At 31.5% G+C, this 17,057-nt stretch overlaps 1 protein-coding gene across 4 annotated transcripts in view; it reads right to left on the bottom strand.

Moving 5' to 3' along the window:
- Positions 1 to 17,057, bottom strand: part of LOC106470580 (twinkle protein, mitochondrial-like) — a 33,567-nt gene that overhangs the window by 12,644 nt on the left and 3,866 nt on the right. For 2 of the 4 annotated variants that reach the window (XM_022399194.1, XM_022399193.1), the window contains exons 2-9: positions 15,878 to 15,953; positions 15,061 to 15,240; positions 11,778 to 12,020; positions 10,319 to 10,415; positions 8,241 to 8,391; positions 6,154 to 6,314; positions 1,240 to 1,396; positions 509 to 630 (exon numbers count right to left, since the gene is read on the bottom strand). In XM_022399194.1, the coding sequence (XP_022254902.1) occupies positions 509 to 630; positions 1,240 to 1,396; positions 6,154 to 6,314; positions 8,241 to 8,391; positions 10,319 to 10,415; positions 11,778 to 12,020; positions 15,061 to 15,211 (1,082 nt within the window). In that variant the 5' untranslated portion in view covers positions 15,212 to 15,240; positions 15,878 to 15,953. Of the gene's footprint in view, positions 1 to 508; positions 631 to 1,239; positions 1,397 to 6,153; positions 6,315 to 8,240; positions 8,392 to 10,318; positions 10,416 to 11,777; positions 12,021 to 15,060; positions 15,241 to 15,877; positions 15,966 to 17,057 lie in introns of all 4 variants that reach the window. The other 2 variants (XM_022399195.1, XM_013931143.2) reach the window with 2 other exon arrangements.

The following is a 17,057-nucleotide window of genomic DNA, read 5'->3' on the forward strand; positions in this document are numbered from 1 at the left end:
CTTCCAATTCGTAAAAAATCCTTACGTGATAGAAAAAAAATGAATATTATTTTCAAAATCTGTGTAGCTGAATTATGAAAAATTCCTTATTAAAACCAAAACAACTTTTATGAAGTTAAAATCGCAGACCTGTGTAATAGCATTCTAGAGGTGAGATACTACTAAATTTACAAGTTAAACCTTTGTTACAAACCTTCTCTTCTGACCAGTTATATCTGGAAATGATAAGTTTACTACCAGATCAGAAAGGAATCTAAAAGTTACATGTATAAAATTCCAGCCCAGATTTTTGATAGTAAAGGGTCTTTTACAACATTGTGAAATTAGAAGACAGTACTAAGGTTAAGAATAAAAACAGTTGCAATCATCTTTCAAGTTTGAGAATTGACTATTAATATGTGCCATATTTTATAATATTTTTGTGTAAAATACAGACCAAATTACATATGGCTTGTTTGTTTACTAAATTAGTATTAATCAGAATTCATAGCTTTATTAACCAAGTTACCTGACAAAATGGCATCGCTTCTCCCCAAGTTTGCGAGCGAACATCTTGGCAGCTTGCCATTCTGATATATTGTTTCCAAACCAGATGGTGATTCTTCGGAACTGTTCCAGCAAAGGTAACACCTAGATATATTTATGATAAGCATCATGTACTTTAATATTCAATTCATTGTGGAGTGTCATAATTATAAATATAGTAACAATCATACTTAATACCTAAAGATATACTGTCATCAACTGGGCATATTTTCAGGCTAACAAAAATGGCATTAATAATCTGAACTTTAATATCTCAGTTTTTATGCCTTAATGTGAAGAACATTATATTATCTGGAGATATTGTTAAACTTGTATGTTTTTCTAGGTTGTGGCAGACAAGTTAAGATTGTGTTATCTTTTATATCAGACCGTGATAACTTTGATGAAATGGTATTAGATAAAAAAACAGATCAGAACAGAATTTCAAATGCTTTAGTTAAGTTACAATACTAGAGCTTATAAATAATAATGTTTCTAAAGTATGACTGACTAACATTTTATTGGTGAGTTTATTTACTTTTAACAAAAACACTGACAAAATCTACAAGTTTCTCAAGACTACTTTGTATAAATCTATGAGGTGTGTGTCAATAAACATACTAAATATAGTTTTAGTAATTTTCACCTTATGCTCTTCAAAGATTAGGCAGGATATTTTTTCTCTACACAAGATTGAACAAAGTAGTATTTTACCTCTTGAGGTAATGCCGCAGTTCCACGAGGTAGAGCTATAGCTGGGACATTGGTTTCTTGGGACACACTTAAAGCATCCAAAGGATTTGACACCAGAACAATTTCCTGCTGGTTTTTACTAACTCTGTGCCAGCCAAACAATCCCAGAATAATCTGTCTGAAATATGTTCAGATAAGGAATACTAAACACGTATTTTAGTACTTTAACTAACTTTTGATTAACACATTGGTTATAACACTTTTATCAACACAATAAATATTAGATAATATAAACAGAACAACCAAAACATACACATGTAATAAAACCAAATTAGAGTTTAGTGATTTTGCCAATAATGGTTGGAGGAGAAGGTATTCTGTTTCATAGACAGAATGGTTATTGGATTTATAATATGTGGCAGGAATGAGAAATGGAAAAGAAGAAATCTTAGGAAATGTGCACATAGTGCAAGCAATGAGTACAACAGGGTGAGTCTTATATCCCAAGCACATACCATCATGATGTAAGTCTTGCAACTGGCTCTCAAACTTAAGTAATTTTGAGAAAATCTTTTCTTTTCATTTCGTTACTACATGACAAAATTTAAAAGTGATAACAAGCATTCAAATAGTCTGCTTTTGATGATTTGCATAAATCTCAAGACTCTATGTTTTTCACATTCCTGATGTTGGAAATAGTTTTTAAGATTCTATTGAAAATATGTGTTGTTTCATAACACTGAATACTACCTCAGTTCATCAATGTGTACCTCATACGTAGCAAGGGGTGTATTCAACCAAGGCAGAAAGTTATAAACTGATGATTCAAATTCATCTTGCAGATGATCATAGTGGTTATTCATCCCTGCATGGTACAACAGTATAACAACAATATGCAATTAACATTACAACAACATAACTTACATTCCTGTTATGTTTCTCAAGCTTTATAACATAACATTTTGGGACAACACGGGACCTATTGGTCCATCTCGGCTGTTCCACACTCTAAACTAAATTAACTTAAAAAAACAAAACAAAAAAAACAACTTAAAGCCAGCCCTTATCATTCATATACTTATCAAACTTTTTCTTAAGCTCATTTAAATTTACTGCCTCGACAACATCTGAAGGAAACCCATTTCAAAGGCCAACCACCCTGTTAGAAAAATAAAACTGCCTTAGCTGAAGATGACTCCTACCCTGTCAAAATTTATACTTGCATCTCCTAGTCCTACTATTCTCACTGTTAAATATGAAAAAAGATGATGCATCAACACTATCAATTCCCTTTAAAATCTTAAAACACCTCAATCAGATCTCCTCTAACTCATCTTTTTTCAAGAGAAAACAATTTGATAGGTTTCAGCCTCATCTCATATGACAACCCCTCCATCCCAGGCACCATTCTAGTAACCCTTTTCTGAATCCTTTCTAACAATTCAATATCTCTCCTAGGGTATGGAGCTCAAGACTGAACACAATATTCCAAATGTGGCTTAACCAGTGATCTGTACAATGAAATTATAACCTCTTCAGACTTGTATTCAATATTTCTGTAGATACAACCTAAAATCCTATTTCCCCTATCACTAGCAACAGCACACTGCTTGGATGGCTTTAGAGAATGATCGACTATTACACCAAGATCCCTTTCTTTCATAACAATGTAGAGGTTATTCCCATCCAAATTATACTTATAATTCAAATTATGATAACCCATGTGCATTATTTTGCATTTATTATACTTAAAACCCATCTGCCATTTATTTGCTCAACTCACTAAATGACCTAAATCCTTTTGTAAATCAGCAGCATCCTCTTCACAGCTAGCAACACCTGAGATCTTAATGTCATCTGCAAATTTAAGTAATTATTGACTATTTCTTCATCTGTCATTGATGTAAATCAAAAAGAGCAAAGGTCCTAAGACTGAGCCCTGAGGTACCCCATTTGTGATATTAATCCAGTTTGATTTAACTTCATTTGTAAGAACCCTCTGCTTTCTTCCATCCAATTTGCTAACTTGTCCCCCACACCTAGAAACAATTTTTTTACAAGCCTTTTATGTGGCATTTTGTCAAATGCTTTCTGAAAATCCAGATACACCAAATCTACACCCTTGCCATAATCTACATAAGCAGTAACCTTTTCAAAGAATGTCAAAAGACTTGTAAGGCAAGACTTTCCCTCAGTGAAACCATGTTGACTATCCAATAAAATTCTGAGCTTTGTTAAATGATTTTGCTGAGCATCTTTTAACAGACTTTTCAAAACTTTTCCCACAACTGATGTACGGCTAATGGATCTATAATTACTTGGACAATCTTTATCACTTCCGTTGAAAAAAAGGAGTTACATTAGCTAACTTCCAATCCTCTGGTACCAGCCCACAGTTCAAGGACTGTAAAAAAATAGTAGTCAGTGGCTCACATATCCAGTCTCTAACCTCTTTTAAAACCCCTGGGGAAATATTATCTGGCCCAGGAGCCTTATTATTTTTTTAAACTTCCCAATTTTTTCTTAACCAGGTCAGAATTAATGCAGTCATCTTGTTTGATCTCATTTCCATTTATCAACTGTTCAAGAAGTGGAATAGTGCTTAAATCTTCCATAGTAAAAACTGAAGAAAAAGCAAAATTTAATAACCCAGCCATCTCATAATCATCAGATAGAAACCTTCCTTTATCATCCTTCAAGCCAACCTGGTTTTTTACTTGCAGCTACCATTTTCTTTCTATGAGGAATATGTTTACCCTGAATATTTAAAAATTTTCCACATCTGATCAGTGTCTCCAAATAACTCAGCTGCCCAATTCATAACAGATAATTGTTGTTGCATCCCTTCAAAATTTGTTTTTTGAAATTTGTAACCAAAATATCATTATTCCTTATCTACATATGCAGCAAAACATTGAACCTAATAGAGCAATGATCACTTGCACCCAGATGTTCCTCAATTTATACCCTCTCGATCATTTATATATTTTAAGTTAACAATAAATCTAAAACAGCATTGTTTCTAGTAAGTTCCTTGACTAATTGGTGAAGAAAGCCATCCTGAACAGTTTCCAAAAACCTTTCTCCCTCATAGTTTGACTCTAGCATTTCCCAATCTATATGCCTGAAATTAAAAGCATCCATAATTATGACTTCATTAACAACTGATATCTTAATCTCATAGTAAAGTTTCTCACTAATTTCATCAATATCATTTGGTGGTCTGTACAAATGTGATTTGTATTTGTTAGCATATTTGAAATTTGAAATGTTTGGTTATGGGAACAATTACACATTGAAAGTTGTATAAAAATAAGAGAAATTCCTCTATAACAACACACATTTTTAGCAGACACTTGGAGTTCCTATCCTATTCATTCATTATCCTTGATTTATTTTGTGATGATTAGCCCTATGTGTACAGGAAGCAGTCAAAGTGCACATGTAATGACCATTTACAGTTACATTAAAACTGTAATTAAACTACTGTATTATCAATATATGTCAATAAACCTGGCACCAAAATGTAGTTTATAATCAAATTTTTATATTATCCAAGTTTGAACTTCTTAATTTCAAAAAGAAATATTTAAACAAATTCTCAGTCTTCTCTGTTATTATATACACTTCTTCACTCCATGTTGCCCATTTTAGTTATTCTTTCTACCCCCATATGATCTCCTGAGTTTTACATAAATTATACTATATATTGCTAAGACATATTATAAATTCATAGTTTCCAATCTTCTTCTCTTCTGAGATATAAACCAGAAGGCAAACCCATATGCCACACCCTCCTATCACATCCTGTCTTTCAAAAATTGTCAATAATTCTCTTTCACATTCGCTATTGGAGTATAAATAATAAATATAAAACAATGATTTTAATTTACTGAATTCCTTATAAGGTTAGCATGTTCTGATGACAAATTAATAAATTACTTGGCCTACAGTTTTATTCTTTGCTATTTCCAAGTCTTCACCAGCCAATGGTATTATTTTAACCCATTGATAGTTTAATAAAAATCAGTTAAATTATAATAGTTATAAGACATTGTATTTTTTGTGTTCTAGGTTACATATTTGAAATAAAAATTAAGTACTAATAACATACCCATATCCTATCAAAAAGTAGGGTCAACTTTTACTGAGATTTCAACAGCAAAAAAGTACAAGATCCACACCTAAGTATTAAATTTCTTGTTTTTCATGTAAAATTTCTCCTTATTGGTATAAAAGTAACTAAAATGTAAAAATTAGAATCTTATGGGAAAACAAAATCCATAAGGAATGTGTGTGAGCTGCTCATACACAATGTAGTTCAATACTTTGGTTATTGTAACTTGCAATATACTCTCACAAAGCAATTTATTGCTTGGCTACATTAGTTTAGAATGCAGACATAGTTCAAAGAGCAATAAAGCAAATTTAAATAAAAGCAGTCGTTGAAAAGGCTTAGAAGCATGAAGATGTTAGGATACATAATTATAATTGTCTGTTACAATATACAGTCATTCTACAAAAAATGTACTTTGATTTTATTTCATATTTCTCAACTTTTGCTATAGTTAGTTTTAAGGTAGAGAAAATAAAATATAAAGTTTTGAAAACTGTTGATATTCATTTAGGAGATCTTAAAGGTAATGTAAATGAAATATGAAAAATCAACTTACACTCGGACTAGTCTGAGTCAAACTGACTCAGTAAATTCACATACATATTTTTAGCAGAAATACTTTATTGAAAAGTCTGCCTTTTGGTGTACAATATACCAATGATGTTTACTGATACTTTACCAAAATTTGTAAAAGTACACCAAGTAAATTTAGAATTATAGTAAAAATTAATTCTTCAATATGGGCTTGATCTAATGGACCAACCCCAAACATCCATCTTTCATAATCTCACTTATATTAATCTGTGAAAAAGTCTTACTTTGGAAAAATGGAATCTTCTGTTTCCTCTGCTGCGGGTTGCATATGAGAATATTTCAGTCCAAAGATTTTTCGATCTGGACCATAATATGGATAAACCAGGGCTGTTCTCTCTTTGTTCACTCTAACATTGAAGTGTTTAAACACTGAAGCTGATAACCTCTATAATATACAAGTAAAACAAATTTATGTTCAACTGTGACTTACTGAAATTATATATACATAAACAATAAACCTTCAAAGAATCACCAAACAGAGGATCGTCAGTATTCATATCATCATATTGATAACTTATTCCTATATTTTGGTTATAATATACACAATTTTGGTTCCCGAGATAATGCTGTGTTTACAAAGAGGCAAGGCAAATATTTTGTGTGTGGAAAAAGCATGTTTCATAATTAATTGTTTTCTTATCTTATGCAATAGGAGAAAAAAAAATCACTCAAGATGGTGTAACACATAGCACCAGCAATATATACATTTGTGACAAAAAATGATTAATGGTGTTCAAAACAAAAAAAAGTGATAATTGATTACATTAAGTAAAGTGAAAAGTACAACAATTACAATGACTGGAAAGTTCATTTTGAACAGTGTAGATAATTTTCTGTATTCTGTTAAAACAGATCTTTACCAGAAGCAAATTCATATGTTCTTCCCAAACTGAATAGGGAACAAGGAACTGAAATTAATTAGCTACGGATGTCTCTGTTCTGCTAACATATCAACAAATAAAGAGCTATTTTCTCCAGCTACTCTCAACAGAGATGGTCAAGTTAATTTAGGCTTGAGCCAAATGTCTGGCTCACAAATATTTAATCTTGTTGAGCTAAGAAATGGTCATAAAGATGGATGAGTTAGTCAGACAGTGTGTACAAGAGCATGGATACGAGATGTTAAATCCAAGTGGAAAAAGCAAATAAGAGTTTGCCAAGACAGTCTTATAATTAACCACATCTGAACAAAGTAAAAGAAGGATGGTAAGTTTTCGTTTTTTAAATACAGTACTTAACATATTTATTTTTAGATTCATAACTTTAGTTTATACAAAAAAGCCACAAAATTTTATTTTCATTCCAAAATGTGTGCGCACTGAATAAAATACCCATTACATTTATTCGGTTCTGCCTCTGTAGTGTTTTGTATTTATATATATATTTATTTATTTACTTTTTTAACTCATCTTATGTTTTGGCTCATTCAATCAAGGCAGTGGCCTGGCTCTGCTAGGTCATGAAAATATTTGGCTCACCCACCTGTTACTTAGTTGTAATTCACTTCAACAATAAATCTATAAATTCCACACTACTAAGCTGCATCTAATTTCCACTATTTAACACATCCATCACTGTTCTACATTAACTTAATTAACTAGCAGCCCAAAATATCAACTCTAAACAACAGTAGGAGAATGAAGCTCACTATACTATCCAAACATATTGTTATTCATCATCTAAATCATCTTTTAAAGAAGTCTTAATAGTAACATAAGAACACTAGATTCATTGCAATCCAAAACTTTTTCCCACATTGTCAAACTTCTCATGCATAGTACTTAAAAAAAAATTCTGTATTAACTTTGCAGGTTTGACATTATGAGATGAATATATATCTACAGAAAAAAAAAAGTACTGTATTAACTCTGCAGGTTTGACATTATGAGATGATTATATAACGTACTAAAAGAATGCAATTTAACACACACACACACACAGGTTCTAACTTTTTGTGTACAGTATGTATTGTTGGGAACTACAATGCATATATTTTCTTAGCACACCTGTAATATGTACAAGAATAAAGCATAAAGATCAGTTGTAGTAACATTATAAGACTTGATCACTAACAGTCATCAAAAACATTAATAAAGATGTTTGTGAATGGATATTCTTTTCTTGCTGCATATTCAATGTTATACTGTTAATTTAATTTCTACAATATACATTGATCTATATGTGTGCCCAAACAAAGTTGAAGGACTCCTTCAATTATGTATGATTAAAATCCACCAGTCAACATTTAGATTTGATTGGACACAATATAAAATATAAATTATGGCCAGCAATATCTAAACACTGAGATAACCTTTAAACTGAACAGCTTTACAATCTGTTGGAATTCTTCCCTTGATAGTTCTCCAACTGGTTGAAGGTCTGTCAATCTTTCCTGAATCTCATTTTCAACTTTGTCTGTTAAAAATATCCCTGTTTCTTCAATAACTGGAAGGTTTTGTCTACTAAAGAAGAAAAAAAAAGTAAATTAAGCTAAGTAATAAGTATGTGTTCAAGGTAATAATATCAAATTTACAAATTCATAATGGTTTTAATTTTCTATTTATAATCACAAATTTGATAGACAATAATATATTACAGTATTATATTTGAAAAGGACAGTGTTGGAGTTGAGTTCACCATATCTGAGCTTGAGTCAAGATCAGGACCGTTCGAGTTGAGTTCAACAAAAATTTGACTGGAGAAATGTTGGATAGTATACTCATGAATAATTATTCTACTACAACTGATAATAATATTAAATACATTCAGATATGTGTAAACAAAGAAATATATACATATAAATAATTTTCCACAATGGTTCGTAATGTGATAAGTGTACAAAACAGTTTGAATGTTGTTACTAGATCTGTTTCATTTTTGCATGGAAAAACATTGTGACTGAGGCCTTCATAGAAGGTTTAAATTTGTAAAGTAAATGTGTTACAAATGAAACACAGCCAACTAGAATACATGAAGTGAGAGAGAAAGGTAGGGGCTCTATATTCAAAATAGACAACTGCTTAAAACAGCATATTAAATATGACTGTTTTCAGTGTCCAAGGAAAGGAAATCACCTATGAGAAAATCATTTGCAACGAGCACACCATTAGGTGACTGTACGAATGAAACGAAATGTTGATCAATGCTTTCATCAGAAGTACTTAATAAATTTTTGCATTATCTGTAATGGAATAACTACTATTTAGTAACAAAACAATATATCTGCCCAATTCTTATCTGTGTAATTAAATATAACAGAGAAAGATGTATATATTTTATTGCAAGGGTGCAAGAAACAAAGTTGTGTAAAGGGTGAAATCGACTGTCTATGTGGGATTCTATTATGTGGACTCAGCTGGAACTCTGAGTGCCCAAGGTAACACAAGGTCCTACAGTGTTGGAAAGGAGTAATACAAATTTGGTTTTTATGCACCAAATTTACAACTTCGTCTTTCCCGATAACTCAAAAATCACACTTCAAATCATGCCCTTTCCAAGTAATGAACAGTTTAATATTTAATGAAACTTTAAAGAGCTCAAGCTCAAGTAACCATATTTATCCCTTAAGCTGAAGTAACAGAACAACTTGTGCAAGTCAGTATTAATCCTGCAACCTTATAAAATGAATAAAGAATCCAATTAAATATATCATAACCTAACGTAAATAGTGAATTTTAATCTTTGAGTCTCAATAGGTTGGATTTTGTATTTTACTCGACTGATTTACTTCAATTAAACACTTAAAAATCTGGATACAACCAGACAGGATTAATCTGATGAGACCAATGATTACTTTCAGTAACAAACATTTGCATGAAACAAGTACAGAAGAGGATACATGTAGTTCTGTAAATTAGAAGCAGCAAAGAAAAAAAGAAAGATTTTTAACAAAAACGTGTATTTGACTACATGGCAAGCTATGTTTTAATGTGAATGGGAACTGCATAGACTTATAACTAATATTTATCATAATAAATTTAAAATACTATCTAAAATTATGATGAGTTAACACCTAAAACATTTATTCTGGTAATAATTTATTGAAATGGCTTTGATTGTACATTGGAGTTAATAATGACATTAATGACACAAGGTGGTGCAACAGGCTGGAAAGTGGCACATTGGTTCTTTCTTTTATGCCAGTAAATAATGCCTTTGCCATGTTAATTCACTTTAGGTTTGTTTATATATCAAAATTTTACTGTTGATAACACATTTTCATTTAGGATAAGTTTTAAATGTTGAATTTGGAGAAAAAAGTGTTTATTATCTAAATACTCTAGGTTGAGACTTGTTGAGAAATGTTACAACTTGAAGCCACTGACAGTTGTTTTATTTTTGAACTAGATAATTTCATGACTATTTAAGCACAGATTTCACTTATTATACCTTTCATCTGGTTTCTCAGCCAGCTGTATCATAGATATATAATCCTGGAATACCTGCCATGTCCCTACCTGCTTGCAGCTATAGCAGATAAACATGCCTAAAAAGATCAAGTTATACAATAAACACTCAAGGATTTCAACTCGAACAAAACTTAAAATTATTTTTCATGTACTGTTTTGTAAGATTCAACAAAAATATTTAAAGAACCACTCACCAAAAATTAGTTAAAAATGGATAAAACTAGCTGGTATTCTTCTTAATTATTCTCAAACTGAATGGCACTTCAGAAACTTGGGATAAATGGACAGAGAAGAGACCCAAAGTTCAGGCACAACCGTTCCTAATTTCTAAATGCTGACAGGAAGAAAGCCAGGCAGTTAGTAGCACTCGCTATATATATAGCTACTCTTAATCAAACAGAAGGATTGATTATAACTTTTATAAAGAGCCAATAGCAGAAAGTGTGAAGCATGTTCAAAGGAATATTATTAGTTTAAATTTTGGAGTTTCCAATCTGTAGCCTTTCATGCTAACCAGAATTGATTTTCTCTTTTATAGCTTGTCTATAACTGAAAGTGTGAAGCACATTCAGTGACATATCATGGACTCAAATCTTAGACTTTCCAATCCCAAGCTTCAGACACTAATCTTTAGGCCATGCCCAACCCCTGGGTCTAGTTTGTAAATGTTCACTATTTTATGATTATTTAATCATCAAAACGTACTTTTTTTCTTGCATCAATTGTTTTAGTTCATATATAGTATGCAGTTAAACCTTTAAAATGCACACAATTTCTCATAACTTTCAATGGAAAGCATTGTACTCATGTTTACAGCTTCATATATAAGCCTTCAGTCAGTGAGGTGACATACACATACATCTTTAGGATGAACTGAAATGTATCCTATTCAACTTCATGTAATGTTGTAAGCTAAGAGGCTCACACCAGGTAACCTATCTTATTAAAAATACACACTTAAAACTATACATATACGATTTAAATCAGTGGTTTTTCAACTGTTGGAGCTCTGAAGACCATTTTAATATAGGGGAAATTCTCTGTAGCTTCTAAACTAACCCAATAACAATCTCCACATGCAATGGAATGAACTCAGCATAGATTACAGACTAGTCTATGTATTTCATCTTGTGTATAACTTAATGAGTCCCACTTGAAAAACTATGTCTTAAAAAAACTATCTTGAAAAATAATGGGTTTTAATTTTATTGTGTAAAATCAAAATTTTGAAGTATTTCAGACATTTCTGGAAGAAGTAATATTTACCATGTCAGAAAGCTTCAACATTTGATTAAGGATGATTACAACTTACAAAAAAATAAATTAAGACTAATACTAAATTAAATATGGCTACAACATTTCCATACAAGTTTTACTTTATTATTAATTAATTAATTTATTTTTTATCAGAAATGACATCTTCTACATCATTATATTACCTGTTGTCATGTTGATATGCAAGGTGTTACTTTTTGAGGGAACAGGTTTGCCTGGACAAAATGGACATACAAGCCTAAAACAAGTGTGGCCCTGTTCAAAAGGAAGATTACTACACACAAAGAAACGCTTCATTTCAGAAATTGTCACTTTTGGAGACATCAATTCTGGCTCCAGAGAAGTGGCAAGGGATCTTTTCCAACAATCCATCTTGAATTTAATATGATGAGGCTTTCTTATGAGGCCTAAAAGGAAAAATTTATTTCTTTTAATTATTATATAAACATATAAGCTTCATGGATCAATTAGCAAAAAGGCTTTTTTTAATAACAATAATTCATGATAAATATTCTACTTAATCTACTCCATGTAAGTAATAAAAAGAGGAATGAAATTAACAATTCAATGATGGCAACTTGAGCAATAAGTTTGAAAATAAAAACAAAATCAATGTTTACAATGCACAATGAAATTTTTTATTTGGCCAACAGCCATCATTAAAAGACCACATGTATGAAATTAATCAAAATAGATATTTTTTGCTACATTTTATGGGTAAATACTTTCATGAAAATTCAAATTTTCCTAAACAAAATGTCTTTTCGATAGAAACTTGCCTCCTTTCACAAAAACATTCTCAAAATGTACTGCTCTCTATTGGCACAAATTTTTGCTCGCCACTAGCCTTGTTACTCCCACTTATTACAGCATACTAATATGCAAATGCTCATGTGGCAATGCCTCACCAATGGAAGTGTGACACTACCCCTTTCTTAACTAGTGCCCTCTTTAATCATAACAATATTAATCACTTCGAAATTAGTCATAACAAACCAAACCAATTTACACCAGAAGTGGGGAGGATGGGTGGGAAATGTGAGCGGCAGTAAGTATCTTTTGGAAATACATTTTCAGTTTAGGAAAATGTTAATTTCCGATACAATATTTTACCTCTACTCATAAAATGCTAGATTCCCACACTGAACTGATGGAGGGCCAGTGAGAAGATGATCCTCCTTTAAGAAGTGCCCAAGCAAAGACCATAAGGTGTGATATGAAATTATAACAAAACACCAGTGGGAGACTACACCACTTCTGAGTTAGGTATACTCTTTGCCCTTTAATAATGTGTCGCCAAAACATAAAGGGCGGGAACTTGGAGGGGTCCGATAAAAATAGAAAAATAATGGGACCTCCTGGTGAGAGTGGCTAGAGAACAACAGACCATAAATGAGTTCCACTTCAACCAACAAAGCACATCTGGAATTGTACCTCAGATCTGCGGTAGGAAGATAGTCCTCTAACTTTCACCTCAAAAACAGGTACCGGCAGGGAAGAGGAGTTCCTGTACCAAGAATCCACCTCCAACCTCAGATCTACCAAAAACTGACTTCCTGCATGTTTTTGGGAGGAAGAGAGTCCAGGTAAGTGTTCATCTCTGGTCCAAAACCTGGAGTCATTGGGAATTTGACAAGTAGGATGTCATGTGTCTCGTCCAGTCACAACCAACACCATATCCACTGGGAACCAGCATCCAGAGGACGGTAGGAAGAGAGACTGCAATTTCAGGGTTGCATCTCCAGTCCAAGACCTGGCGGTATTGGGAACTTATTGTCCAGTCTGTGGTAGGAGAAGGGTACCAGCCAAACACATGGGAGGACTTATGTGTAGGAAGTAGGATGTCTCAACTAGAGGGGCAAACTGCATTTTTTGATTTTGTTATTTTTCATCTATATATATATACATGGCAGAGTGCTACATCCAACACCTGGCAATATCTGGAATTGTACATCAGGTCCACAGTAGGAATGGTGTCAAACCAGTGACACCCGCAGAATTAGATATTCTAATATGTATTGGTCATTTACATTTAACTCAGGTTGATGTTCTTAATAGTTTTGCTATGGACTTCTTTCACATTTCTACATTACAATTCAAATTGTAAGAATAACATAACAGCTAAATCTTATGGTTAAAATCAAAATCACTGTTTGTAATATGACGTGCCTCACTCGATGTATTTCAAGTTTTAGCAGTAAGTGTTCTTTCATGAGTGTCAAGAGATGCCTAACAAAAACATATAAATTTGTAAAGAACCAATTATAAAATTTTCTGAATGAAAGTAAAGAAGAATGCATAATAATATATCAAACACACGCCATATCTGCTATATCCAGTGTCAAAAAGGCTTTTCAGCTAATGAGTGCTTACATTTCGGCACTTTCTACCTTTAAGTTTAAAGAAATGTTTGATTCTAGTAACTAGTTTAAAAACATATCTTAATTGATAATGTGAACACATATATCCAATATATTTATTGATTTGATTATATGTTCATGCATATAAGGTAATACTAGGGTAATCAACTTTTCCAGAATATCTATGTATGAGATGATTTAAGTTTTTCTTGTATAAATTATTAAATTTTTTAAAATTGTAATTAAAAAATATATAACTACTAACAGTTCTATGTGTCCTATTAAGATGATTTTTAATAAATATAAATGATGAACTTTGGAAACTGCTGTAATATATATATAAAATCCTGTAAAACTATACTGAGGATAAATTCCAATACTGAAACTTCCATCAACTGTATCCAAAAAAAAGATAACATACAGTGTGTAATAAAGTGGTTTAAAAGTACCAGTACAACCAGTTTTTCATTAAAATGTAAAAATAAATTTGCCACATTTTAGCTGAAATGATAAAATCCATGATCAGAGTAAAGAGATAGTAGGGGTTCAAAATTGGTATGGAAAACGTTAAAACCATGATTGTAAAGTTTGGATTGTTTTTTAGCATTTTAACTAATTATTCTGTCACTTTATTTGTTCATGCCTTCGTAAGTTTTATATAGGATCACCCTAATGGGCTGAATGATCTGTCACCTTGTTCCTTATGTTCTATACAGAAAGAATTTCAATAGGCTTTTTCTTTCCTTGCTGATTCTTTTGTTCTATACAGTCTGGCTTCAATGAGCCACAAGATCAACTTTTTCTTACTTAAAATTTGTTAAATAAAACATAAAATGGCACATTATAATAACTGAAATATTAATGACATGTTGTAAATCTGTTATACTTTTGAGTTTAAAATATGATTATATGTTATAAATTAATGAAAAGTTAGATACAACCTTTCCTGCATGCAAAAAACTTATATCCTAATATACCTATAGGTATATTAATATAAAATAACCTACAGACAAGAACAGGTCATTTGGTCCTTCAATGGATAATTCAATACAATCTTTTGTATGTTAAAACACAGAGATTAATATACCTGTAGGGCCTTGTCCTAGAAGATGACTAGTGAGAATAAGCATGTGCAACCGTCGATATGACCACTGACAACTACTTTTTGTAGTACAGTGCGTCTGTGTCCTCTGAAGGCTTGGCCACCGACTGAACAGACGAAGAAACTTCGTTGCCATGTCTCCACCTCATACCTTCAATCAAACATCTACAAACAAAAACAGACAACATAAAGTACTCTAAAAAGTTATTCCCTAGTTTGAATCTATTAATTCATCTCTCAGTAGCTTCTTTACCAATTTTAAAGCTTTTAAAGAATATATATGTATACATAACTTTAACTGTTTTCATACCTTGAGATTGTACACGAGATATTTGCCAAATGATGTCAACAGTTCAGTATGAACAAGTAACCCTAAATGTATCCTCTTTCAATTATCTAGGCAGCTTTTTTATACAACATGAATATCATTACACTTTGTTTTCTCTTTCTCAGTATTTTATTAGCGTGACATAAAAAAACAACTTTACTGGCTTTGGCATGTTAAAGGCTCTGGTTTATGGATTTTTATTTTGTAAAATTAACTAAATTTTTAAAAATATTTTTAGGTATTTTCATTTTTGTTGCAATGATTAGTAGCCTATGCAGTCATCGATTTTCATTATAACTTTATTAATTATTTTCTATTTCTTTTGTACTTTTTCCAAAATCAAATATAGTACTTTTTAGCAAAATATGTTGTTGCATACACAAATAAAATTATTGATCTTGATGTAAAGTTTATTCAGTTTATTTTTGAAAATTATTTTTTCTGTGTCTGAAACCACTTATATACTATACTCACTTGTGTTTCCCATCTGAGCCAAAAGTATACCAGCAATAAGTATACAAATTTATGTATACTTTGGAACTTGTAAACCCTGTAAAATATACTGTTTAAATTGGATAAATATAATTTTCTATTCTAAGAAAAAGAATTACACAATGATAGAATTTGACAAAACCAACTTTATTTTCAATAGACCACAGGAAATCATTTGTTAATAAGGAGTTAATGAAACCAGCACTGTGGCTGCACATATAAATGTAAAATATAACTAAACTTTTACTTATGCATGCAAACTAAGCAACCTAAGTTCAAATCAACTTTTAACATCACAAAAACAAACATTTTTAGGATGTAAAAAAAAGTTAACTTAAATAGTTCTGTATCAGTCTAAAAGGCTTCATCTCGATTATTAAAATATTGCCATAATTCTTCCTGTCAATGAAACTTTTGCAAACTGACACTTTTTTACTGGGATCTTTTTTTTTATTAGAATTTTCAATTTAAAAGCAAGAAAGTTATTGTAGCCCTTGTGAAAAATCCTGGAGCAGTGTGTATAGTTTTGTTTCCGTCAAGGGTAGGAAGTTTTTAATTGGCAATTGTTATATCCTACTTGATCAGGTAGATAAAGTAAATTGAGGGATTGTATATCGAGATCAAGATTACTAATAAAGACACTACTGCAATAATTATGGGAGGTTAATTACAGACATTGACTGGTATTGTATTGAGTCAATTAGTAATGGAGAGAGGTTTCTGGAATGGATTTATGATGATTTTTTAAAATGAAATTGTCAGAAAACCAATCATTTTAGACTTAATGTTAACCGTTATTGAGGATATGGTTACAAGAGGTGAAGTGAATCAATATGTGGAGAACAATAGTCATAACATAACAGTCTGGTGATTTGGTGTACATGTTGAGATACAACAAAATGAATGTTTAGTTCCTAACTTTCAGAAAACCAATTTTGAGACCATGAGACTATCATTAGTAAATTTGGGATAAGAGAGTTAAGTTTGTGGACAGGTTAAATATTTACAGAACTGAAGAAAAGATATATATATAAAAGATATGAGAAAACAAAAACCAGCTGATAATGTTAAAACTAACATGAAGACTTGAAATGGTGTATTTAAGTGTTTTACACTAAAAAAAAAGAAACCTATCATTCTATAGGTATTTGAAGAACTTGTA

The sequence above is a fragment of the Limulus polyphemus genome, unplaced genomic scaffold (assembly GCF_000517525.1).
Source record: "Limulus polyphemus unplaced genomic scaffold, Limulus_polyphemus-2.1.2 Scaffold4098, whole genome shotgun sequence".
Lineage (NCBI taxonomy): Eukaryota > Metazoa > Arthropoda > Merostomata > Xiphosura > Limulidae > Limulus > Limulus polyphemus.